Consider the following 26334-nt stretch of genomic DNA (forward strand, 5'->3'; position numbering starts at 1 on the left):
CAGAGGCAGGAGGATCTCTGTGAGTTCGTGGCCAGCCTGGTCTACAGAGTGAGTTCCAGTTCAGGCTCCAAAGCTACACAGAGAAACCCTGTCTCGAAAAAACACAAAGATTAAATAATTAATCAATTATTTAATTACAAGAATGCAATTCTCAAAATAAGAATATAAAATGCAAGCATTCATAATTAGGGAGAACCTGTGCGTTGAGCCAGGCTGTTATACTGATTATGTGTTTTATAATAATCTACGAGTGCAGAGTGTTTTGTTTATCTGTTCTGACTTTACAGAGGAGGAAATGGGGACTTAAGAAAGCACAGTGGAGCCCATCATGGTGGCACACACCTTTGATCCCAGCACTCAGGAGGCAGAAGTAGGAGGATCTGTGAGTTTGAGACCAGCCTTGTCTACAGATCAAGTTTCAGGACAGCCAGGACTACAGAGACCCTGTCAAAAAGAAAACAAAAAACAAAAACAAAACAAAACAAAAAACCCTAAAACTAGAGAGAGAGAGAGAGAGAGAAATATATATATGCAGGCAAACACAGTAACTACCTAAGAGCAAGCAGTGGGCAGAGCAAGGCCCCCACCCTACTCAGGGAACCCCAAGTCACCGCTACAGGCTGATGCTTTCTGTTAATGAACAAAGCCCAGCAGGGTACAGGGACCCTACATTTAACAGCATTCCCAGGGCACATAGGTGCCTTCTCCTTCAGGTTAAACCTGAGGCAGTTTCAACTTCTTACTCCTGAAACCTCCTCGAATTATTAATTAGTCCACTTTCCTTCCCTGACTTTAGATTTACACCCCTCCACAAAAGTCATGGAAGTAACATTTATATACATTTATATACAGTGACATTTCTAAAACTGAGATTCCAGACCCATGGAGGCCTTCCTTGCTGGAATCTCCCGCCGCCAACGTTCTGTCTCTGTTTCCAGGTCCTTGTGATAGAGACTGACCCTCACAAGTGTAAAACCAGTCAAGCTCTTCAGAGGTGGGCAGAGCAAGACAGGTGAGCTCCACGGGCAGGGCGGAGGAACCCCAGGGCAGCATCCTCTGCTCTGCTTCTTTCTCCGCCCCTACCTAGAAGACCACCTTTCCATTTCCTTCCCCTGTGGGAGAACTCATCAGAGTTCAGCCTTGTCTGTCAGGGGACTTGAAAAGCTAGTCTGAGGCTAACTCTCCTAAAGCGCCACTTCTTTGGTCGTCTGCATGAAGGAAGCGGAGACTTAGGAGAAAAAGTCAATCAAAAAACTGACCAAAACAGAGCGAAGATTCCACAAACCTTCCCACTTCCCACACGAGTGCTTCTGTGCACACACATACGCATACATACATTCACATATAAACACACACATGTGCACATACACACACACATATACATACATGTACACATACGTTCCCACACACACACACATATGTGTGTGCAGGCACACATGTGGGCACGTACACATACACACACTTTTCCTATCCCAACCATGATCACCACACACAAACATCTGGAACTTTAGATGGGTCTTTCTTACTCTCACTGCCAAGAGGTTCAGTTCTAAAACAAGGATGCACTCAAAGTAGTTCTCCCACGTTAAAGCGACAAAACACACTGGTGTTTTGTGCGAACACTAATAGCACACACATGGGCCAATCAATGTGCATGTGAACTAAACGGTTCAGGTGCCGATTCTGACTTCCTGAGGTGAGGATTCTATTGAAGGATGCAGAATACACGGAAAAGTTTCACCGCCTCTCAAGCGTTGGACGCTGTGACTCCACTGGACTTTGCGAAACTTGATTAACTCCTAACAGCTCTTCCCATCCATCTTCCTCCTCCTCCCTTCAAACCTTCCAAAACACCATGAGTTTCCACCTCTCGTCTTCTCCCTGTCCCAAGAACTGCTCATATGATTTATAAAACAGTGACTCCTGTGTCGAGAGGGCTGCTCAACTAACCTTCTGCCTAGAGCACTCTGCTGGCTACTTACCCCAGTTTCATAGTAGTAATTACAGCATCATGGGAAGTAAAGAGGGAGAAAAGAAAGGGAGAGTAAGAGCAGAAGTAACAGACGTTAGAAGACGTTGAAATATATATACATAAAAGTTGGTCACCTGGGACATTATTCTTAGGCTCATTTTGGTACTTGCTGTGGAGTCTAAAACCCCACATCAGCAACTTATAAGGAACATGAACCCCGTGATAAGAAGACACCTGATATCTCCTGGGTCTCACACAGTTGCTCCTTTTCTGTGGCACGGCCAGTCCTCAAAATGGTTCATCCTCAAACCCCACTCTCCATGAATCCCTTTAATCAGATCTCCAAAATTGCTCTAAAAATATAGTCACGTGGAAAGTAGGGCCTAGAGCGCGAGGAACACCAGAGGCCAGGTACTTCCTATCTTAAAGAATCTTGTAACTTCCCAGAACTCCATTATCTCACCCTTTAATATCAATTTAAGGGCCACTGAACACCACTTCAGCTACCTCAAGGTCATTCCAGAATTCTTGGTAAAGATAAAGATTCAGGAGCCTAAGGCAAGTTTTTCTGCTCCTTTGTCTTTGTCTGACAACACAAAACCTCCTCCTGCTACCTCAGCAGCAAGGGGCACACTCAGGTTCTAAGTGTACCAAGTCAACACAAGAGTAAAAGGCTCACATTTTATTACTTCCTAAAACAATTGCTTTTATCATTTCCTAAATTTTCCAAACACTGTTAATTGGCACACACCAAATGAACACACTAGCGACTAATAATTTTTTTAACTTCCAGACTTTTCCTCCCTCCATTGAATTACAACTTGGATTCAACTATCCACATGTTATAAAACCTTTCTGGTTGGCTTAATTTTAAAATGTCTGTCTAACTTCATCATGTGAGGTCTTAATTACTCCAAGAGCTCTGATAATATCTTTTGTTTTGTTTTTTGAGGCAGGGTTTCACTGTGTAGCCCTAGCTGTCCTGGAACTACTTCTGTAGACCAGGCTGGCCTGAAACTCACAGAGATCTCACAGAGATCTTCCTGCCTCTGCCTCCTGAGTGCTGGGATTAAAGGCATGAGCCATGACTTAAGAGTCAATTCTTTGGTATTTCACAGGAATAACTGTGGCTGTGAAAAGTACAAATTGTGTTGTATTAACCTAATAAGTCTTAAGACTTACCACACAGCCGATAACTGTATACAAATGGCCATATAAACTCAGGTTTCTACAAATTCAAGAGTTCCCCAGAGGATAAAGATTGTCTGAGGTGCCCAGTCCAAGTCACACTGTGAATTCAAGTCACCTTCCCTTGATCCTCCCACATACTTTATCTCCACAAAGAACGTTCTCTTGATTGCTGAGATGTTTAAAGGAGCTTATTAATATTAGATTACATCTTAAAGTTATGATCCTTTACATAAATCTAAAAGTATTAGCATGGCTGGGCTACGGCAGAGAGAGTACACAACTATCTGTCTCCCTAAAAGAATGAAAAGGTAGAAGTCTCTCTCTCTCGCTTCTCATTAGCAAGAGAAATTTTTCAACCAATCCTGCCCTTTGCGGGTAGGCTGGCAACAATCTATTTAAGTCAGAGATTATACACATACAAAGGTCATGTGTCACAATTCCATTTACACAACTGTGAGACTCCCTCCATAGGACGGAGAATATCCAAAGCTTTCGGTTCTGATCACCTTAATAAACAAGGACTAACCCTGTGAATTAAAGAAGCATGTCACTTGGGACACTCTAGTAGCCCATTAGCATGCTACGCATCACAACAGCTGTTCAAGCTATGTGGACCAGAGGTATTTCACTATTGATCGAAAGTTGTGAGTGAAATGAAGGAAAGAATTCAGATCTGAACTCCGGGCAGAACTGTCAATCCTCCTTCGACATAACTCAGTGTATTTTATTTTAACGGTGAAGCACAGAGCGGTGAGCACTGTGTTGAGCTCAGATGTCACCTCCAGCTTAAGTCCAGAGAGGGAGGAATTCTGCATTCTAAAAGAAATCTTTAAGACATCGATGGCAGTCAGTCAAGCTGAGGACAGTGCAAACACCTCCAGATAAGAAATAATGTTAAGCAAGATTTCCAAAGCAATTACCTCCAGCCCTGGGGCTAGACCAACTATCTAACCCTACCCCACCAACAACTTTCCAGGTCTCTCTCAGGACATACTTTGCTCAATAAAAAATGGCGCTGCTTTCTCCATCCCAACACTGTTTATTCCTCAGTAATCCTGAGGCCCTTTAAACAACCAAATTCTACTGGCCTCATTTAAATGCCAGCCTTCCCCAGTGTCAAATGCTTCTCTGAGGGTAGGGTGAGGGGACAGGATGGCTGCTCCTATCCACAGCTGCAACTTTTTCACCACAAACCTTGGCATCATGAACTCACTTTGACTTCTCTTCATAACCTGCCTTCCCCCAAACTGTTGCCTCGCAGTCTCTCGAGTCACACTTAAATGCAAACTGTTCCCAAGTGCAGGACTCTTAAGCACCATCCATCCACGCCGTATCCTAGGCACGTTGCACCCTGACCACGCTCAGCCTCCCGGCCACGCCGCAGCCGTCCCCGTGTCCACCGTCCCCGGGACTCCGGGGTCCGGCGCCCGGTGCCCGGACAGCAACAGCATGCACACGCGCACGTCTGTCTAGCCCTCCCCGGCGGGCTGTCGCCGAGCCTCCGCCCGCGCCCACCCCCGCCCGGGCAGCAATGGGGGGCTGGGTGGGCACCAAGGCACCAGCCAGAGCGACAGGCGAGGGGACAAGGCCAGCTGCGCGCCCCCGCCCCTCCCGGAGCCGGGCACACAGCGGCCCCGTTCCCCGGCCCCAGCCCCCACCCCGCTCCCGCCCGGGTGGCACCACGGCCGGCAGGGGCGGCCAGGGCACGACGCCCCAGACGCCAGTACCTGATCGATGGGCAGCTGCACGGCGTTGCTGAGAGGCTGCAGCAGGGTGGAGCCCGTGGTGCTGGTGGTGGCCATGGCCGGGCCTCGGCGCTGCGCCCGCCCGCCCGCTCCGGCCGGCTGCCGCTCGCCCTGTGCCGAGCTATGCCGAGGATGGGGATGCAGCGGCGCGCCCGCCCCTCGGCCGCCCGCGGTCGGAGCAGCCGCGCGGGGAGGGGCCGTGGGCGGAGCCTCGCGACCCCGCCCACCGCGCGGCGCCCCGCCCACTCGCCCGCCGGCCCCCGCGGCCCCCTTACGCCGCCCGGCCGCCCGATTTCCAGCAGCTTCCAGCGCCCCCTCCCCACCGCGCGCGCCCGACAGCCCCGCGGCCCAATGGCGGCGCGGCGCCTCGATTCCCGCAGCCAATCAGAGGACGCCTGCCTCGCCGCGCCCCTCCTCCGTGCCGAGGACTCGGGCGAGGGTGGGGGGAATGAGGCTCGATCCCGACCGCCGCCCGTCGCCCGTCGCCCGAGGGAGGGCGAGCGAGAGTCGTGCTCGCCGGCGGGGGCGTGTGAGGGCGACTTTGCCTCCGCCTCTGCTCGCTTCCTCTCTCAGGAATGGTGGGCGCCGTCCCACCCCTCCTTGGCTGAGACGGCGGACAACAAAGGGGCTCGGGGTGGCGGCCAGACAAAGAGGGGGGACTTGGAAGGGACTCAGCGCCGGAGGAAGTTGGGGGACAAAGCTAGGGGGCTGCAGGGCAACGCACCACGAGGACCCCCAAACACAAAGTGCCTTTGTCTCCCATGCTGCCCACAGTTGGGGAATCCGGGCGGTCCTGCCTCACCCGCGCCCACCTGGGCCTCACGGGCCGTGCTGGCACGACGCTCGCTCGCACGGCGCATCCAGCTCAGAGGGACACAGGTCGAACCTGGGCAGCGTCCGCCCGAGGGAAAGCCTGGGTAGCCAGCGGCCAGCGGTAGAGGCCCCGCCTTCTAGAGGAAAGGCCGCTGCTGGTAAGCATCCCTTCTGGCCCGACGAGCATCTGTCTCTGCCCAGATGCGAATTCTGCCGCGTCCACACACCTTCCCTCTCCGTGTGGCATTTTCCCCACAAAAATGTGATTCTTAACCCTTTTAACGAAAGCAAGCCGTGTGGACACCTGGAAAATACCAACCTCGTCCTCTCAAAAATCCAAGGATTCGGAAGTGGGAGGTCTAAATAAATGTTTAAAGGAGCGGGCTTTAAACGTGGCTGCAAACGCTGCTTTAAAAGATAGACTTGAGTCTCCACAGCAGCCGTGTGAGGTAGATATTGTAGCCACCCTCAATCTAACAAGGAAATTTAATTTCAGAAAAAAATTACATAACTCGACCAAGAGCTAAACAGCCGTGTGTGGTCGTGGCCGGGGGGGGGGGTGCAATCCAAATATTTTAGCCTCAGTTCTGACCTCTTAAACATAAGGCCCTTCACCCTCTGTCTTAACAGCCACTCCAGAATAGCCATCAACTACAGGTACACCGCTTCCTCGAGGACCGCTCTGCAGTCTTCAGTAGTGAGAGCACAAACAGTGCTTCAGGGAGACTGGCTGTGGGCTGGGCTGTCTCTGAAAATTAGTCAGGGCAGCCCCCTTTGCCTAGCGCTCTCTGGGTGGGTTTTTTTAGTCCATGACAGAGAGGGTGGAAAGAAAGAAATTCAAATGACATCCTTCATTCTTGATGTAGCGTTGCAACTCGCTGGGACCCATTAAAGGCAATCCTGTTCAATAATGCCAAAATAGCCCCCAAATCTGGACCCGTCTATTAATACAACCTTAGAGGGAGGACCACTTCCCCACCCCCTCTTTTCTCCACTTTGGGGATGTGTAGGGGAACTGTACAGGTGGCCTGACATACAAACTGAAGGAAGACATTAAAATACCGCTCTGAAGGCTTGAAAAGTGGGCGTTAGAAACATATTGCCACCTAAAGTAGGCAGCATACAGATACAAGCCTAGAACAAATACTGTCTACCAAAGCAATTGTGTCAGGATGATTTTTTTTTCAGAACAAGACAGAGCATAATTTCTATTGGGGGGGTGACTCCTTTAAAAAGAGGTTTGGCTGAGGGGACCTTCCTGTCAGCCTCTTGCCCCAAAGGAAGCAGACAAAAGCGATGGTGAAAAGTTAGGAAAACATTTTAATCAAAATGGCCACTTGGGAATGATGGAAGTTAAGCATCGCAGCCCATCTTTGGGGTAGTGGTGTACACTTTAAATAAAGGGAAGATTAGGGTAAGGGGCATGAAGTATGAATAATTAAGCACACCCATGGTCTCCTTGACTGTTACCTCACTTCTGGTTCTACAGAAATGGCCCTAGATAAGTTGCTTGGTGGGACAATCGGGTTTGGTTTGCTAGACTCTGTGTTCTGGAGTCGACAATGCCTGCAGGATTAAGACGTGCCTGGAGACACGTGGGCACTTTTGGGGAGGTCTGGAACAAGATACTGTGGAAGCTGGCAATTAGTCGTGCCTTCAGCCTTGAAAGAGGATACAATAAGTATTACCAGTTTTTAGATGTTCTTTAGATCAGTAACAAGCCAGCCGCACCAGTATTTATGGAACTGATAAGATGGATGCCCCCTACTTAAGTAGATTTTCCTTCCCCTACCTTTTATTTCTTTCCAGCCAAGTCATGGTGCCCACTCACACTGAATAAGGCAATTTTCTTTACAAGGTCTACTAATTCAAATACTACAGACATATCCAGAAATACAGTTTTATTATCTGTCTAGTCCTCCATTAACCCAATCAAGTTGTATGTTAAATTAGCTATTCAGGGAGTTGAGTGTAATTCTAAAAATGAAAAAGGTTTTTCTCTTAGGAAAGTATCACATCTGGATTTAATGGATTTTCAGTATATAGATATATTAAGACATCATGTGGTATACTGTAAATAAAGACACTTTGTCAACTCCACCTTAAATTTTCAAGTACTCCATCTTTATGTTTCTAATAAAGAAACTGAGATCATCCACATTTTTGAGCTAACTCAGTGATCAGAGTATAAATTGGCCAATATCTGCTAATTAAACTAGGAGCCTTTAAATAAGAAACAACTTATATACAATTCTTCACTGTCCTACCTAAAATAACCAAGCTATGACAGCCTAACTCTTTTTTTTTTTTTTTTTTTTTTTTGGTTTTTACGAGACAGGGTTTCTCTGTATTGTTTAGGAGGCTATCGGTCCAGCCCGGCCTCGAACTCACAGAGATCTGCCTGCCTCTGCCTCCCGAGTGCTGGGATTAAAGGCATGCGCCACCACCGCCCGGCTGACAGCCTAACTCTTTAAAAAATTATTGAATATTTACTATGTTCAAAGAACTGTGTGAATGCTGTAAAAAAAGAATGGTACTTAGCCGGGCGTTGGTGGCGCACGCCTTTAATCCCAGCACTCGGGAGGCAGAGGCAGGGGGATCTCTGTGAGTTCGAGACCAGCCTGGACTACCAAGTGAGTTCCAGGACAGCCTCCAAAGCCACAGAGAAACCCTGTCTCGAAAAACCAAAAAAAAAAAAAAAAAAAAGAATGGTACTTAAAATCAAAAGACAAAATCGTCATGTACATGAGACAGTAAAGTAATCCAAAGGACAACATAAAGTCAGTCTTTGATGGAAGAAAAAAAAAAAAGACAGTAGTCCTCCAGAGAACACAGACCTTGTTTGGTAGTCAAAAGACCTGATTTTTTTTTTTCCCAGTATTGCACCCAAAAGCTGTAGACCTATGTATGCCCGGAGTTTCCCATTGTTAAGTGTGGATAATGATAACATTCCTACTTCTCAAAAGTGAAGAGTAACGGTGAGCTTGAAATTACTAATGAACTGGATTTTAAAGATATTAGTAATATTTGTACTATTAAAATACTACTACTACTAACAAGTGGTAAAGAATTTTTAACATAGAAATCTCATTGTTAACATCACCATAGCATCATTAACATCATTACTAGCCAAAGCCTAAGAGTGCTGAGCAGTGTTTGTGGGTGACAAGTGACAAGATAGCAGTGTTCTTGGCTCCCTCACCCTTGCCTCTGGAAATGGCTATGATAATTAAAGATTGCTACAATAAAATGTTCCCTTTCAACTTATTTTTAACTTTGAATAAACCATTCAGAAGAAATGAATAATCTGCCAAGATGCTTTTGTTGTGTAAAAAAAAATGGTGTGTGTCGTGAAATTAGAGCTCTTGGGCAATTATTTCGCCTATTTTATACTCCTTATATCCTGGAATCACCTCAGAGAGGAAGGCCATTGAACTACAAACACAGTAAGGCCTGCTAACTGGCTGGCACCCTGTAGTACTCACAAGGTAAGCTTAACCTGGGGAGGTCAACCACTAAGACCTAATGTGCTCTAATTGGGAGATAACAAGGGAGGCTGAAGAAGAGGTGGCCGCTGCAGGAAAGGTCCTGGCTCTCCAGAATCTGCCACTTAGGAGGTCGCTAACAAAGAACACTCAGTTTTACTGCCTCTATACTGAACAAATTGGATGAGTTCAGTGGTCTTCTCCTCTATAGTTGTATGATTCCTATGAACTTCTAGGGCTTTCTCTGTCTCCATGAATCTGACATTAAACCTAGATTTGACATTGTATTGAATTAATGATCAGTATTCAGCCCTTATAAAGGATACAAACAAAACTATTTTTTCCCCTTGAGGAATAGCAGAGCTTTGCGGTTGGTTGCTCTGTAGGTTTCAGAGCTACTTCTAATTTACTGTTTCTCCAGTCAACCTTGCTTCTCTGTATTCTTCGGTGACCTGTAAAAAAATACATACTTGGAATCTTTGTATCTTAGGAGAGTCGTCTGTTTTCCTTTTATTTGGCTTTTTTTTTTAAGCTCCTGGGCTTTCCACTTCTATGTCAATGAGTTAAATCTGTTTTTAAGATGATCCCCCTGTCTGCCCAGAGGTGTGGCTCACACCTGTAATCCCCACACTTGGGGGCTTCAGCAGGAGGATTGCTATGAGTTAGAGGCCAGTCTGAGCTATGCGGTGAGTTCCAGGACAACATGTGCTATGGTGCGAGACTCTGTCTCAAAAAAAGGGGAAAATTAACCAACCAAACCCTGTTTATGTTTCTTGATGTAAAAATGCAGTCTGTAACCCCTGACCTTTAGGTACTGAAACATTTCTGTTTCCATGGGTTCACATAATGATACTTGCATTTGAATTATGAAACATCCTAAGTATAAAACATTAAAGTCACCCCAGGTTGCGTCATAATCAGCGTCCCTTCCCACCTGCAGCATTTATTGCATTAGCCAGGATAAGACTGTCTTGTTTTCCCTAGTTCTGCCTAATGTTTCTGTTTATTTCTTTTATTTGGGATTTTAAGAAGTCCCCCTCCTGAAATGTATCGGCGTATCACTGCTGTGCTAAACAGTGTGGCCTGTCCACTAAGAGAAGAGTCCGCTAACTACCCCTCTGTCTGTTGCAAGACGTCATGTCTGTAATATCCTCAGAAGCCTGCCTCCCTTTCTGTAGGGAAACCTGTCTGACAGCACATCCTCCTATAGGTATCTCCAACCCTTATTTTGCTGTCATTGGGTTTAGATCCTTGGCTTACAACACCAACACCAGAGTCCTTCGCAATGAAGAATTGGGGACAAGAACCATCTCTCCTGATGAGGTCTATGATTACATATCTAACCCAGTTCTCTTGCCGAGGACTTGCTCCCCAGGATAGGTGACTCTTCAGTACATGAGGTTCCTGCTGAGGAAGGCCTTATAATCAGATAAGGCCAGGTTTCAATTTCATCAAATTATCTTTTAATTTATTTTCCATTTGAAAGCAGATATTTCTTGCTGTTTGGGGTGTGTGAATTCTGATCTAGGCCTAAAACCCTGTATATCACAAGGCAGTGTTAAAACCACAAAACACTATTCTTAAAAACATGAAAAAATAAAATGTCAAATGTTCCCAAGGACACTTAAACCCATGTTACTATTAAATTTACAGTAAGTAGTTGCTTCTTCCAAAATAATCATGGCTCAGGTAGATACAAATGTCAAAGGAGGACCATTCGTTAGAGTTTCCATTTGAAATTCTGTCTCTAACTTGTTGAGATGCTGGAGAATAGCATCATACAAGCCCCACCAGGTGAGGGAGTTGAGTGCGGGGACCACACTGCCGGAGCTGGAAGCCTCCTGTACTCATTTGATTTTGTGTAGACTGATTCCTTGGCTCTCAAGGATCTCTCTAAAATGGGAATCTGATTTGTATAATTCAAATAACTTAATTCACTTAAGGGTTGTCACATTTTCAACTTGGGGTAATTACTGCCATATTTCACCATCATCATTATAGAATTTGTGAACCTGGCAGTCTATATCAAGTTTATCAATGGTGCCAGATGCCAGGTAAGGGTGCAAGCCAACAATACCTCATTTGCTTCAGTTAGTTAATCCCTCTTAAAATGTTGGGGGGGGCTTTATTTACAAAGAACTTATTCAATGGCAATACAGTCCTGGTCTACCTCAACTGAAAATACTAGTAAAAATTTATGTTTAAAAAAAAAAAAACACCAGGCGTTAGTGGTGCACGCCTTTAATTCCAGCACTCGGGAAGCAGAGGCAGGCAGATCTCTGTGAGTTCAAAGCCAGCCTGGTCTACGTATAAGTTCCAGAACAGTGAGATCCTGTCTCAAAAAAAAAAATGGAAATGACAGACGGTAAATTATATAAAAATCTCATAGGTAAGAACTAAGAAAATGATATATAATTTAGAATACCATTTTGAGACATTTGAATTATTTTGATGATTTTGAAAATCCCAGGTATATTAGATACTATCCCTATAATACAGTGTTAATATAAATACTGCCTCTACAGATATTTATCTTTTTTTTATTTTAGTTAGCGTCCAGTCAGTAAACTAATGAAATGCTTCTGTTATTCTAGGATAGGAGCCAGAAACTTAGTCTTATTACATAAAATGACTCATTCCTCATGTAAAATGTAGTCAGCTACTGGTCTCTAGATACTTCTGTGGGAGCACTTAAACATGTTCCCTTTGGAGCTGCTTAAGTGTCACCAGAAGGTAAATTAGAAGACAAAATCAACTCAAGTATGTCTGGTACAACCCAAGAAGGCGATGCGTCTCAGTAGTGCCTTCAGATCCAACTCTATCAGAACAAGGGAGATTCCTGGAGGAAAATGAAAACAGGACTAGAATTTCTAGGCTGGGCCATTACCAGTGTTTGCCGGCCGTACCTAAGCACTCACTGCTACCCGAGGAGGTCGCTGGGTGGGCCTTGGCACCTGCAGACTGCTGTTGCTGAAGCTGGGTGGTGAATTACATTGCTGTTTTGGTGGCAGATGACTGTTAGAAGGAGAGGGGGTGTGGGGACATGCCCATCCATAGCATCTGCCAGAGCTAGGTCTAGAATTCTAAACAGAAACCATTTTTCACTGAAATCTTTGAATGCATTGTTTCATTTTCTTATAAATTCCAGTCGCTGTTAAGGAATGCCACCTTAGCTGGGCCTGGTAGCCTGTTTGAGAGACTGAGGCAGAATTATGAGACCAGCCTGGGCTACACAGGAAACACAAGACAAATATGCTAGCTACAGTGTGGGAGTCCTGGAGCCTCCGGGGCAAAGGACTGCCGTGCTGTCTTCCCGCCGCTGAGAGCGCCTGCCCTCTGCCTCCAGTGTAGCCACTGTAACAATGACTTCCATCATCGTATCTTCTGTGAAGAGGCTGGCTGCGGGACTGGAGAGATGTCTCAGTGGTTAAGAGCACTGCCTACTCTTCCGGAAGACCAAGGTTTGATTCCCAGCACCCACATGGTGGTTCACAACCATCAGATGCCCTTGTCAAGCCCCATGAGGCACTGTGTGCACTTGGTGCATAGACATATATGCAGATGAAACACCCATACACACACACACAAATAAATAAATAAATAAGTAAATAAAGAGGCCAGTTGCTGCATGTACCAGTGGAGGCTCTTTCAGGTCATTGCTGTGGAAACCAAGCTGATAAGTGACAACATCAGGTACTGCTTGGGTGTCAGCTGCTGAGCCTGAATAACAACAGAAGATGTGGTCGGTCACCCTGCCAACCATGCAACTGGTGATGTAGACCCAGTGGCTATCCTGGAGATCCTCTGCAGCACCTACCCCCAACCACACCCTACCAAACTGCACAGCTGTGACAAAGATCTCCAGTTAGACTTTCCAGTTTTCCCAGTCTGAGCCTTCTCCACCCCTAGGCCTGTTCCGCCAGCAACTGCCTCCTCCAGAGCCACCACAAAGCAGCTTGCAGAATCCTTGGTTGTACCATGTTGGGATTCCTGAATTGTTATTTACTTTCTGTCTCCATTTTCCATCTCTTCACAATGACTTTCTCAACACCTTACAACCCACTCTTAATTTACAATTTTTCTTCGAATATTTTCATTACATTGTAGAATATATATATATATATATATATATATATATTCATCTCCACAACTGAAGATTTAAGTGTAAGTAAACTTAAATGCATTTCACACACTAAAGTTCATTTCATGAGAAAGAAATTATATAATAAAACAACCAAGTGAGGTCATTGCTTAGAACTTGCCTCAATGTATGTGGGGAGCCACACCCATCAGCTAGCTCATTGCTTGCTATGTTCACATATTACCTAGATAAAACACTTACGAAATGTAAGTGAAAGCATTAGGAAATACGGGATCCACCTGGGGATCCCGATGTTCATAGTATCAATGCCAACCTCATAACAGCATCATTATTGTAACTAAATATTAAATATTCCCAAGGGAGGGAGTGATTGTTATAGCCTGCTGAACAGGCTTTTCTGAAATAGTGAATCTCATTATAATTGCAAGGACTCTGTCATAAATGACACTAAAGACATGTGTAATACAGAATCCCAGAGAAACATCACTATGAGTCACTTACATAAAAGCCCCTCTTTGAAGGATGTCTTAATTGAATGCCTGTTAAACAGCTTTGTAAATCATAAGTCATAATGCCGAATCAAAGAATATGTATTCGTTTGGTTAACCTCTCTCATGTCTCCAAATGTATAAGTCTCCCTCTTTTCTGATATCTTCTTCGTTTTGAGGAAACTGGGTCCTTGACTCTGTCTTTGGCCATTTGCGTCCCTTTGGTAGTACTTTGTCAAGTACCTCTTGTCAAGGTTCCTTTGGTATTACTTTGTCAAGTACCTCTTGTCAAGGTTCCTTTGGTATTACTTTGTCAAGTACCTCTTGTCAAGGTTCCTTTGGTAGTACTTTGTCAAGTACCTCTTGTCAAGGTTCCTTTAGTAGTACTTTGTCAAGTACCTTTTGTCAAGGTTCCTTTGGTAGTACTTTGTCAAGTACCTTTTGTCAAGGTTTCCTACTACATTCCTTTAATTTGTCATTACTTCTAGAGTCTATATCAAAACAAGAGTCTTACACACATAATGCTCTTTATGCTGTATCATCAGAAATGTAATTGGTGGATGTTTGGGTTTTTGTGGCGCTGAGACAGGTCATCAGTGCCCTGATCCTTCATGGTGGTCCCCCATTGCCTTTAAAGAAATGGTGTCACCACTGTGACAATTTTTATGCTATGCTTTGATTGTTTGGTGATACCACATGTGTAGTTTTTTTTCATATTCCCCAATTAAAAGCTAAACTTTGCCCATAATAAATGTATGCTGGGCCGGGTGGTGGCGGCGCACGGCTTTAATCCCAGCACTCGGGAGGCAGAGGCAGGCGGATCTCTGTGAGTTCGAGGCTGGTCTGGACCGACAGCCTCCAAAACAATACAGAGAAACCCTGTCACGTAAAAACCAAAAAATAAATAAATAAATAAAAATAAATGTATGCTGTGTGCTGCATAGTGCTTCAGGACCAGACCATATTCATGGTAGCGTTCCCATAAGATTGCACTGCAGTTGGACCAGAAATGCATAGTTAGAAGAGGCAAAAGGAAAAGATACTAGAAGAGAAAAAGGAACATCCAAGGAAATCAGGCAGAGCTGGTGGCACAGATCTGAACCCCAACTACTTGGGAATCACAAGTTCAAGGCCAGCATGGACAGTTTAGTAAGACTCCGCCTCAAAAAGAGAAGGGAGAGAAAGAAGGAGGAGGACAATGACAAAGAAGGAGAAGGAGCTCAGAAGTAGGGTGCAGGCTTACCTAGCATGCGTACGCCCCAGGGTTAAACCCGCAGTACTAGAAAAAAAGAAAGGAAATTCCTAGAGAAGGGCATAGCCAAAGTTTTACCGACCTCAGCATAGAACTTAAGAAGACTGAAAATATGAACTACAGACACGAAAGATCATCCTTAATAGATAGGAGTGTTCATAACATGATCTCTTCTGACAAACAAGGGCATTTGTGGGCACTCTGAAGAGTGTCACTCCCTCAAAGATAGCCCAGGCAGGCCTTTGAAATGTCCAGAAGAAGGCATTACCTCAGCACAGGTGGGTAACGGTTACATGTGAATTCCTGCCTCTCAAAGCCCTTTATGGGTATAAAATAGAGTGGAAAGCTGTTGCAAACAGTGATCCTAGCCCTGTGCAAGCTTAGTTTCCTGTGTGTTTGTGTAAGTGTGAAAATAATAATTATATATTGTGTATAATAATTACATATCGTATAGAATTAAAATGTGTGTATGAAGCTGTGTTATTATGGAAGAGTCCAGGTTTAAAAAGCAGAAGAGTTAGTCAGCCAGAGCTACTTTGCTATTGAAGACAGAAAGCTGCTTTCTATAAATTTCATGTGGGACACGTGTGCAATGCTTGTAAAGTCCACAGTTGTCCTGCTCAGGCCTTCCCTGTCCACTCACCGCAAACTGACACACCTGGAGGGGCTTCTAGGTCTGCAAGTTCCATTCACATGGAGTGTCCTACATAGGTCAACTCTCTTCTTGTCTTTTATAGTGTGTTGAGAGAGAGAGAGAGAGAGAGAGAGAGAGAGAGAGAGAGAGAGAGAGAGAGAAAGAGAAAGAGAGTGTGTGTGTGTGTGTCGTATGTACCTGTTAATACATGTGTGTGCATGTACAGGCCAAAGGTTGACATTGGGTTTCTTCTTTGAGTACTGTGCCCTGTTTTGACACAAGTACTCTCACTGAACCTGGCACTCACCAATTGGTGTGTAAAAAGCTTGCAGCCAAGGAGCAGTGTGCTATCTCATGCAGCCTGGATATGTAGACTATTCCATGGGGGGTGAATGTAAATTTCCACTGTGAAATTTGCACAACATGCACCCCACAGAGCATACTCTTGCTGCTCAGATGCAAAACTATATCCATAACACAGTGCGAGTGACAGAATAAAGCCCTTCCTCTCTGTTTACTCGGCATTTAAATGACAAACCTCCAGTAAGACACTCTTGGAGGGAATATCCCCACTTTCCTCAGGTGTGGAAATCATGCTAACTAATTTCCAAGTTATCTTCGCACTCTGAAGCCCTGTGGTTGTCAGGACTGCAGACCATCCTAGGCGTGGGAGTGGCTTCATAATATCACCTGGCTCTTGCCCCTGTACATGGTTCTGCCCACTTCCCTGTCTAATAGCTTCTAGGGTAGGAACTTAGGGTGGTTGTGTGTGTGTGTTCCACAAAGACAGTTTGGAACTGTGGCTGCAGAAGCCACAGTGACAGCCCAGCAGCTCTGAACAGGAAAAGACACAGCTAACTGGCCAAGGATACGTAGCTCCAGGGGTTAACTAGGCCAGCAGCTTTGTTTTGTGAAATGATATTTGGTATGCAAGTCAATTAGGCCTTAGGAGGGTTCTCTTTTAAAGAAAAACAATCCCTAGTGTACTAACTTGGACAGAAATTTATTAGCTAATTCTGATTTTTTTTTTGGCAGTAACTACAGCACTATTACCATCTTTCGATGTCAAAACTTTTTGTTAGTGACAATCACTTTATTTCAAAGCCCATAAGAGCATTCTTCCCACCAGCCTGGCCCCAGAGCCGTCTCAACCCCAAATAACACACAGAGACTCTATTAGTTACAATACTGTTGGCCAATGTTCAGGGCTTCTCATTGGCTAGTTCTGTCTTAAGTATTAACCCATAACTACTAATATGTATATATTTCTATAAGGTCTTATCTTACTGAGGACACCAGCCTCATGCAATCTCTCTTCCCAGGATCACATGGCGATTCTCTACGCTTGACTACATTTCCCAGACTCCTCCTCAATCCCTAGTCCCACCTATCTTGCTTCCCTACTGGCCAACTGTGCTTCATTTATCAACCAATAAGACAAACATATACACAAAAGGACTTTCCCCTTCAAAAGCCTATTGCTATTTTGACCTGTATCTATCTTACAGGTCATATGTATTTAGATACGTGTGTGTGTGTGTGTGTGTGTGTGTGTGTGTGTGTATCACAAGTGTGGATGGGTGTATATTTGTATGTGCACACACTCTTTTGTATAGAGGCTGGAGGACAACTTCAGGTGTGGTTCCCTGGACACCATTCACTTCTATTTTAGAATGGACCTAAAATTCAACATGTAGGCTGGTTAGTCAGTAAAGCCCCAGGGAAACCTCCTGTCTCGCCTTCCCCAGCTTAGGGATTGTAAGGATATATTGCTGTGCCTAGCTTTTTCCACATGAGTTCTAGGGCTCAAACTCAGGTCCACACATTTGAGGGAAAATCACTTTACTGACTTTAATGACTGAGCCATCTCCCAGCCCCTGGCCTATATTTTTAAGAATGTGAACAAAGCATTTTATTTACCTCATTTGTATATGATTTACAACATAAATACACTGACAGTAAATATCAGGTCACTTGCAGTAACTTAATAATGCACACAGGCCCAAGAATGGAAGTCATGACTCACTATTAAAAGAATGATAGATAGATTGATTGCTAGATAGATGATAGATTGATAGGTACATAGATTGATAGATAGATGATAGACTGATAGGTACATGATAGATAGATGATATAGATAGATGGTAGACATAGATAGATGATATAGATAGATGGTAGACATAGACAGATGATATAGATAGATGGTAGACATAGATAGATGATATAGGTAGATGGTAGACAGATAGATGATATAGATAGATGGTAGACATAGACAGATGATATAGATAGATGGTAGACATAGATAGATGATATAGGTAGATGGTAGATATAGATAGATGATATAGATAGATGGTAGACATAGACAGATGATATAGATAGATGGTAGACATAGATAGATGATATAGATAGATGGTAGACATAGATAGATGATATAGATAGATGGTAGACATAGACAGATGATATAGATAGATGGTAGACATAGATAGATGGTAGACATAGATAGATGGTAGACATAGATAGATGGTAGACATAGATAGATGATATAGATAGATGGTAGACATAGACAGATGATATAGATAGATAGTAGACATAGATAGATGGTAGACATAAATAGATGATATAGATAGATGGTAGACATAGATAGATGATATAGATAGATGGTAGACATAGACAGATGATATAGATAGATGGTAGACATAGATAGATGGTAGACATAGATAGATGGTAGACATAGATAGATGGTAGACATAGACAGATGATATAGATAGATGGTAGACATAGACAGATGATATAGATAGATGGTAGACATAGATAGATGGTAGACATAGATAGATGATATAGATAGATGGTAGACATAGACAGATGACATAGATAGATGGTAGACATAGATAGATGGTAGACATAGATAGATGGTAGACATAGATAGATGGTAGACATAGATAGATGACAGATAAATGGAGACCCAAGAAAGTGTGGAATGAGCAATGAGAAAACAGCTTGCCTTCTCCCAGTGAAGGAAAGTCAAAGTTTAAAAACCGAGCAAAAAGAAGACTTGTCCAAATTAACCACATGAAGCCACCTCTTCTGAGTGAGATTGCCCTACAGTGCAGGACACCTGGACTGGATGAGCACATGTCATTTCATTCTGCAACCTGGATGTCCTGAAAGGACATGAATTAAAGCGCTCTCTAGCTGAGAACTCCTAGTCTTGCTGTCATCTACAAAGTGGATTATATTTCATGGTCTGTTCTGATCATCTCAAGTCAAATAAAAATTAAAATAGAGCAACGAGGCTCAGCGGGGAGCATCAGAATTCATCTGCGAATTCTGTCGGACAAAACATGTTTTTTTTTTTTTTTTTTTTTGGTTTTTCGAGACAGGGTTTCTCTGTGGCTTTGGAGGCTGTCCTGGAACTCGCTCTGTAGACCAGGCTGGTCTCAAACTCACAGAGATCTGCCTGCCTCTGCCTCCCGAGTGCTGGGATTAAAGGCGTGCGCCACCAACGCCCGGCTCAAAACATGTTTTGAGGAATGCTTTTTTTTTTTTTACTTTATTACCTAAATTATTCTTTTGAAACGTCTACAATGAATATAAACAAAAGGAAGAAAAGCAGCTCGTCTCTTCAGGCCAGCAGAACATGCCTTTGGAAGCATGGCGGCACTTTCTCCTGCTTGGTGCAGACAGCGCTCCTGAGCAATGCTTTGGGTGGGAAAGACTTCAGTGGAGAGCGCGGAGGGACGGAAGGAGGGGTTCGAAGGTCTGCCATTGGAGTCTGCAGTCCAATGGCCAGCCTCCACTGCTGCTTCCTGAAGTAGGTGACATGATGGAAATGATGTGTGACTGCAGTAACCTGAAATGGGGATGAACCTGGAAGCCGGTTGCTAGAGCTCTTTAGGGCAAGGGTGGCAGAGAAACACTGACGTGGGCTTTTGGTGTCAAGCCTAAAGTTTAGAATGATAACTCTAAAAGGTGCCTTAAGTTTATTTTAGAGAATAAAGGGAAATTGTCACAAGTAGGTATTTCATCCCTTTTCCTTAACGGACCTTGGTGTAGACTATTACAAACCACTAGCCTGACAACAGAAGTGAAATGACGAAGTATGAGTGAGAGAAGAAGTAAACAAATAGCCAGTTAGAACCGCTGGCCTGAGAAAGTCTGCTGCAAACACGCACAACGTCTTCGGGACTGGACTAAAGTAGGAGACACATCTACTTACATACTGTCCCTGATCCTCATCTACTCACATACTGTCCCTGATCATCATCTCAGGAAACAGCACGTACTAGTTTGTGAAACAGACCTCCTCTAACTCAGCTATCTGGGATGCACCTGTCACGTGAGCGGACAGAAGGAGCAGGTACCGGACAATGGGCTCTCAGAAGTATGACAAAGAAGACACAGGTGCCACCCACACCTATCACTTAGGTGGCCTTCTGATTAAAAAACCAGGGCACACGATGAAACTTTCCTTCCAGGACAGAGGTGTTGTGGGGATGCAAGCTGATTCCAAGCCTTCTAGAGATTTGATGATGCAGGGAAACAATCCGGGGGACCTTGAGAAAGTAGCTGGACCTTTGACATGAATGATGCTCTGACAGTTAATCAGGGGAGTTTTTAGTCAGCAGCTGAAGAGAGACAGCAGCTGAAGAGAGGATAACCATTCTTGCAGACTGAAGAGACCCAGCTGTTCCAGGATGTGCACGGAGCAGGGCACCCTTTGAGAACATGGAGGGGCTGTGCTGTGGTCTTACCGTGTGGAAGTACCCTGGAGGTGGATCTCAGGACAGATGTTTTAGTCACTCACATTCTCTTTCCAGGTTTGGATTTTTCCCGCTGGAACATTTAAAAATAGATCAGAATTGATCTAAAAAACAACCCTTTAAGTTGCTTCCAGTTTTTTCTGCCATCATTTAGAGCCCACCTTCCCAACGTTTCTTTTAGTCCATCTGGTAGGAAGTTTGCATTAAGTAGTTCATGCTTCCATGGTCACTCTTCTCTATGGTTTACCAATAAGCATCTACTTTCTTGTTATCAAAAATTATACAAAGAGCATTTTCACAGAAGATTCACTAGCGGGAACAATCGGCAGCCAACAACGCTTGTGCCTTGACCTCTGTCTTACGTGACTTCCAGCTAGCCCCCCCTCTCCCTCCCCTTCCCCCCCTGCTCTCTTTTCCCTGAATAGATAGGCACATGGCTCACTGAGACTGTGGCTGTGAAAGTGTATTCTGGGTATGTGCCCTCCGAGGAGGCCACAGACTCAGTGTCCGGAGGACCAAGATAACTGCTACCTGCAAGACCCCTCCTCTGCCGGGCATTGGTGGCGCACGCCTTTAATCCCAGCGCTTGGGAGGCAGAGGCAGGTGGATCTCTGTGAGTTCGAGGCCAGCCTGGTCTACAAGAGCTAGTTCCAGGACAGCCTCCAAAGCCACAGAGAAACCCTGTCTCGAAACACCAAAAAAAAAAAAAAAAAAAAAGACCCCTCCTCCTCTCCCTGCCCCAACCAAAGACACGGACCAGAAGGTAGAGAACACAGACAATCCCTTTGAACAGAGAGTGAGCAGAGAAGAAGCAATCAGAGGGTTTAAAGCACCCTCAGCATAAACACATCCTTTCCCCTGTCCCCATCACAGGCACCTGAGACCTAACAGAAAGGACTTCAGCCTGGCGGGGAAGCAAAAAGTGCTCGAAACAGTTCACTTGGGCAAGAGGTGAAAGCAACGCGCCCGCTTTAGGGGACCCTGACTGTGAAAGAGAAAGCCTAGGAGGAAGATAACCATTTCACCAAGTGCCGGTGTGCCGAGAAATGCCTTGACATCTTTATCACCTAAAATCCTCCTCTCGGGCTCCATAGCATTCATCTGTCAAGGACACGTCCTTGGTTTGGAAGCTGTTCTGGTGCCTGTTACTCTGCTAAGATCTCTCCTCTTGTCAGTATTATCTTCTAGGGAGTACGTTTGTCCTCCCCAGGGCCCTGTGTAAATGACAGTGATGCAGATGCTGCCAAAAAGTGCCCTGGGGGCCTCAAGGCTGGATATCAGAAAGCAGGCCCTAGCCCAAAGAGGAAAACAACAAACCCTGGTGTTGAGAAGAGAGGTTAATGGCAAGTAGGTGCTAAGGACCAGTGAAAGTCTCACTGCTCAATGAATGGCCTCCAAAGGAGCCAGCGAGGAGCCACCAAGGCCGCCCCGCCCGAAATGCTGGAGGTGCCCACTGAGTGAAGACAAGAACCATCCCAGTGTGATAGAAGGTCACCATCAGCCTGGAGCTGTAGCTCAGTTTAAGTACACACCCTTAATGCTAGCATTTGGGAGGAATTCTGTGAGCCCGAGGCTCTACATAGTGAGTCCCAAGCCAGCCAGGACTGATGTATTCTACCAGGCCCAGCTACTACAAGGAAGTTCATTATACCCGTTTTACAGAGAAAGAAACTGAGGCTTAGCAAGAATAAGTAAACTGACAGTGATAATGTCAATTGTCCATCTAAGCTCAAGGGGCCTCTGCATCTCAGCAGTCAATCCCACACCCAGAGTCTGGTGTGTAGCTCAAATTTTTAGAGTTGTAGCCTCTGGTTTCCTTCATAACATTTTAACAAACTGTTTTGGAGTAGATGGTGGCTGTCTCAGTGACAAAGAAACAGGACCTGAAAGAAGTAGCCTGGAAAGGCAAAGTGTTTCCTTCGTTTATATTATTCCTCCTAGGCCTATGGGACAGTTGATCTCAATGGGGTGAGCCCAAGGAGGGAGGACTGGGACAAGGTTGGGTGCCTGTTTCCTCAGACCCCATCATCTCTCAACGGGCGTGCCTCCCTCACGCCTCAGACTCAACACGTCAGAAGCCAAGTCCATCATCTTCAGTGGATTGGCCATCTGGTATATGCCTAGGAGAGTGAAGTCCTTAGAACCACCCCCAATGCCAAAAACCCAAGCGAAACAGTGTCAGGAAAGTCTCCATTGCCCACCTAACCCTCTTGAAGAAATTCTAATAACACCTTCCAATTCTACAACCAAGGTGCCATTAAAAATTTTAATTGAAATTATTAAATTATTTTTATTTACATGTATTTGCCTGTGTGAGACAATGTGTATGTGTTCAGGTGTCCATAGGGGCTAGAAGAGGGTGTCAGAGCCCCTGGAGCTGGAGTTACAGACAGCTGTGACCCAGCTGCCCTTGTGGAACAGAACAGGAACCACAGACAGGTCCTCTACAAAAGCAAGCAGCAAGTGTTTTTAACCACTGAGCTATCGCTCCAGCTTCTGGTGCTTCTAAATGTGTGGGGGGGCCGGGGGGGTGGTACGTGTACATTTCTCTAAGCATGTATGGATGTGTGAGGGTTGGGGTATGGACATCAGGAGATTTCTGTGTGTGTGTGTGTGTGTGTGTGTGTGTATGTGTGTGTGTTGGGGTACAAACATCAGAGGAGATTTTTCTAATTGTGTATGTATGTGAGTTTGTGTGTGTGTGTGTGTTTTAGGGCACACACACCAGAGATTTCCTAAGTGTCTGTGTATGTGAGTTTGTGTGTGTGTGTGTGTATGTGTGTGTGTGTTTTGGGACACACACATCAAAGGAGATTTCCTAAGTATGTGTGTGTTGGGGCGATACACGCCTCAGAGGACAGCTTTTGGAAGCCAGTGCCGACCTCTGCAGAGTTTTGGTCATCAGGCTTGTGCGCAGGCGCATTTACTGAGCCATCTCCACATTTTATTTACCTATTACTACTTCATCCTCACTATCCCACAATGGTGTCTCTCCTTCCCTCTTTACTTACTTATCCCAGGTCTCCCCTGGGACATGAAAGTACAGAGTGCCGTTTTACACGATGGCAGGGGCTTTAGAAACCAGTTACTCTCACCGTTCTCCCTTAAAGAAACCATATATCATCGAACTGTCTTTGGCATTCAGATAGATAATGCCAGGCAAGTGTGCTTTGCAAATGCCAGGGTTGTGGGAAGATCGGTCAGGGCATTAAACTTTCCTAGAAGCAACCTGCAGCCTGGCTCAGAGTCGTATTTCTCTTTTGATGTTGATTGTTTGTTTGGTTGCTTTTTTGTTTGTTTTGTTTTTTGAGACAGGTTTTCTCTGTGAAGCCCTGGCTGTCTCGGAACTCACTCTGTAGATCAGGCTGGCTTTGAACTCACAGAGTGCTGGGATTAAAGGCATGAGCCACCATCACCCAGCCAAGTTGAATTTCTTTTGTAGATACTAAACAAGAAGTTGGTGTTCGATAATCAGTTTCTTTCCTAAAAAATCTTCTAAGCTGTCCCTACTTCCAGTGTTCAACCTGGCGATAATCTGAACACTAAAAAAAAAGATTCAGAAAATCACTAAAACTCTCAAGTCTATGCTTATTGGGGGTATTCATCGAGATAAAAACTTGAGATACATCAGGCACCAGATAAGTCCCTATTCTTTTTTTTGTTTGTTTGTTTGTTTGGTTGGTTTTTCGAGACAGGGTTTCCCTGTGGCTTTGGAGCCTGTCCTGGAACTCGCTCGGTAGACCAGAGGCTGGTCTCGAACTCACAGTGATCTGCCTGCCTCTGCCTCCCGAGTGCTGGGATTAAAGGCATGCGCCACCAACGCCCGGCTAAGTCCCTATTCTTACAAAGGTTCTTTTCAGGGAGAAACTGAAGCTAGGCATTTGGAAAGATAAGAGTTTATGCAGTAAATACAAGCAAAAACAATTACAGGGATTTTATGTTCACTGATACGTTCATAACTGAGGAGAGGGAGAAGGGGGAGGAAGGGGGGATGATAGGTAAGATAGATACGTAAGTGATAGATGGATGACAGATAGACAGACAGATAGATGGTAGATAGATGACAGACAGACAGACAGATAGATATGGATGGATGGATGGATGGATGGATGGATGGATGGATGGATAGGCAGGCAGGCAGGCAGGCAGGCAGGCAGACAGACAGACAGGCAGACAGACAGACAGCAACTTGCAGTGTTTGTGGATTTCTGTAGTATAAACATTCCCACCACAGTCAACTTCAGTTACTAGGAAGATGCCACTGAAGGTCGGGGCAGGAACAGATGCTCAAACAAAGCCCCCTGGAACATATATAAGCCAATTCCAGTGCCCACTGCCTCAGAACCTGCCCTGTTTTCATTTAGATGGCCGGACATTTCAATAGAAATAAATAGATTTAATGTGAAACCAGTAGAACAAAAAAAAAAAAAGCAAAACACCAAGAACTAAATCATACAAAAAGTTTTATACAGGTTAAATAATGTGTAAAGTAGAAAGAAAATTGCTTACCATTGTTCTCAACATTTAGTTTAATGAGGAAAAATAAACATGAATAAGATACAACTAGAGAGACGGCTGTAAAGGACCTATCAATTTACAGTTTAAACATCTACAAGTGTGAAAACTTTCCTCCAATATTCCACTTTCATCCTGATTCTCTGTGCACATTTAATTTCGACTGGCACTGGAACTGGAGCCTAGATCGTTGGCTGTGTAGACAAGCACTCTACGCTGAACTCCACACCTAACCTTGGACAGTTAAGAATCCAAACACTGAGAAATCCATTTTCATCAATTAGTCATAATGACCATTTATAAAGTCCCTGCTAGGCGGATCTCTGTGAGTTCGAGGCCAGCCTGGTCTACAAAGTGAGTTCCAGGACAGCCTCCAAAGCTACAGAGAAACCCTGTCTCAAAAAAACCAAAAAATAAAAAAAATAAAGTCCCTGCTATGTTGCAGTTATGTCCATGCCTTTTCTGTCTAATATGTCTGGAAAATAGCTGCTATCCCACTTCACTGATGAAAACCTGAGACTCAACAGATCAAACAATTTATCCAAAAATTCCTGTGTGTCTCCTAACTGTCAAACAAGGGTTCAGTGTATAAAACCTGAGTCAAAACAACACATTTTTTTTTTCATGTTGAATGTCTTTAGTTTACAAACAGGTTCACAGTAGAATCTTTTTTTTTTTTTTTTTTTTTGATTTTTCGAGACAGGGTTTCTCTGTATTGTTTTCGTTGTGCGCCACCACTGCCCGGCAGAATCTTTTTTTTTTTAATGCTTGATTTAATTCAGTTTCCTGAAGAGTTTGGGTCCAGGTCCCTCCTCTAAGGTAAGCAATTTGTTTATGTAATTATTTAGGGTTTGTTTGTTTGTTTGTTTGACGTCAGACTGTCAGTACGTAGCCCAGGATGGCCTTAAAGTCATGATCTTATCACCTCTGCTTTCCAGGGGCTAGGATTACAGTGGAGTGAGGTGTCCTCGCTTAGGTCTCTCTAAGGGTTTCTCTGGGAACGCCAGGACAAGCACACTTCCCCAGTGCTGCAGGTGCCATCTCTGGCACTTATTTGTCTCCGAGGGCTCCCAAGGGCTTTAGTCTTACAGTTGGTCATTTCTTCTGGGGGCAGGGTCAACTCTAGGCAGTAAAGCGGAACTTCTCCTTGGCCTTGAATCCACATAACTCAGTATTTCTTAGATGACTGTCATCGCAAACCCCACTACAGAACCTGTGAAAGCAACCAGTATTGAAAGAAAATATAAAATCTAGATGCTCCCTAAACGTTCAAGACGAACCCCGTCCTCAACAGCCTCCTGAAGGTAGGAGGCATGGCGCCAAACTCAAAGCCTGACGTGTCCTATTCCCGGGTCCTGTGCTTCTCCTACCTGCCAT

General features: G+C 44.7%; 1 protein-coding gene and 1 long non-coding RNA gene across 7 annotated transcripts in view; one reads left to right on the top strand and one right to left on the bottom strand.

Moving 5' to 3' along the window:
* Mboat2 (membrane bound O-acyltransferase domain containing 2) overlaps nt 1–5061 on the bottom strand; it is a 130686-nt gene extending 125625 nt beyond the window's left edge. For 2 of the 6 annotated variants that reach the window (XM_005082012.4, XM_005082011.4), the window contains exon 1: nt 4891–5034. In XM_005082012.4, coding sequence (XP_005082069.1) covers nt 4891–4965 — 75 coding nt within the window. In that variant the 5' untranslated portion in view covers nt 4966–5034. Of the gene's footprint in view, nt 1–4890 lie in introns of all 6 variants that reach the window. The other 4 variants (XM_040730707.1, XM_021234013.2, XM_040730706.1 and 1 more) reach the window with 4 other exon arrangements.
* Nucleotides 5062–5378: 317 nt separating this feature from the next.
* LOC121133835 lies at nt 5379–12799 on the top strand. The gene is made up of 2 exons (XR_005870843.1): nt 5379–5879; nt 12355–12799. It is a non-coding gene; the product is annotated as an uncharacterized LOC121133835 (long non-coding RNA).
* The last annotated feature ends 13535 nt before the right edge of the window (nt 12800–26334 follow it).

The sequence above is a fragment of the Mesocricetus auratus genome, unplaced genomic scaffold, assembly GCF_017639785.1.
Source record: "Mesocricetus auratus isolate SY011 unplaced genomic scaffold, BCM_Maur_2.0 Super-Scaffold_100024, whole genome shotgun sequence".
In the NCBI taxonomy this organism is placed as follows: Eukaryota; Metazoa; Chordata; class Mammalia; order Rodentia; family Cricetidae; genus Mesocricetus; species Mesocricetus auratus.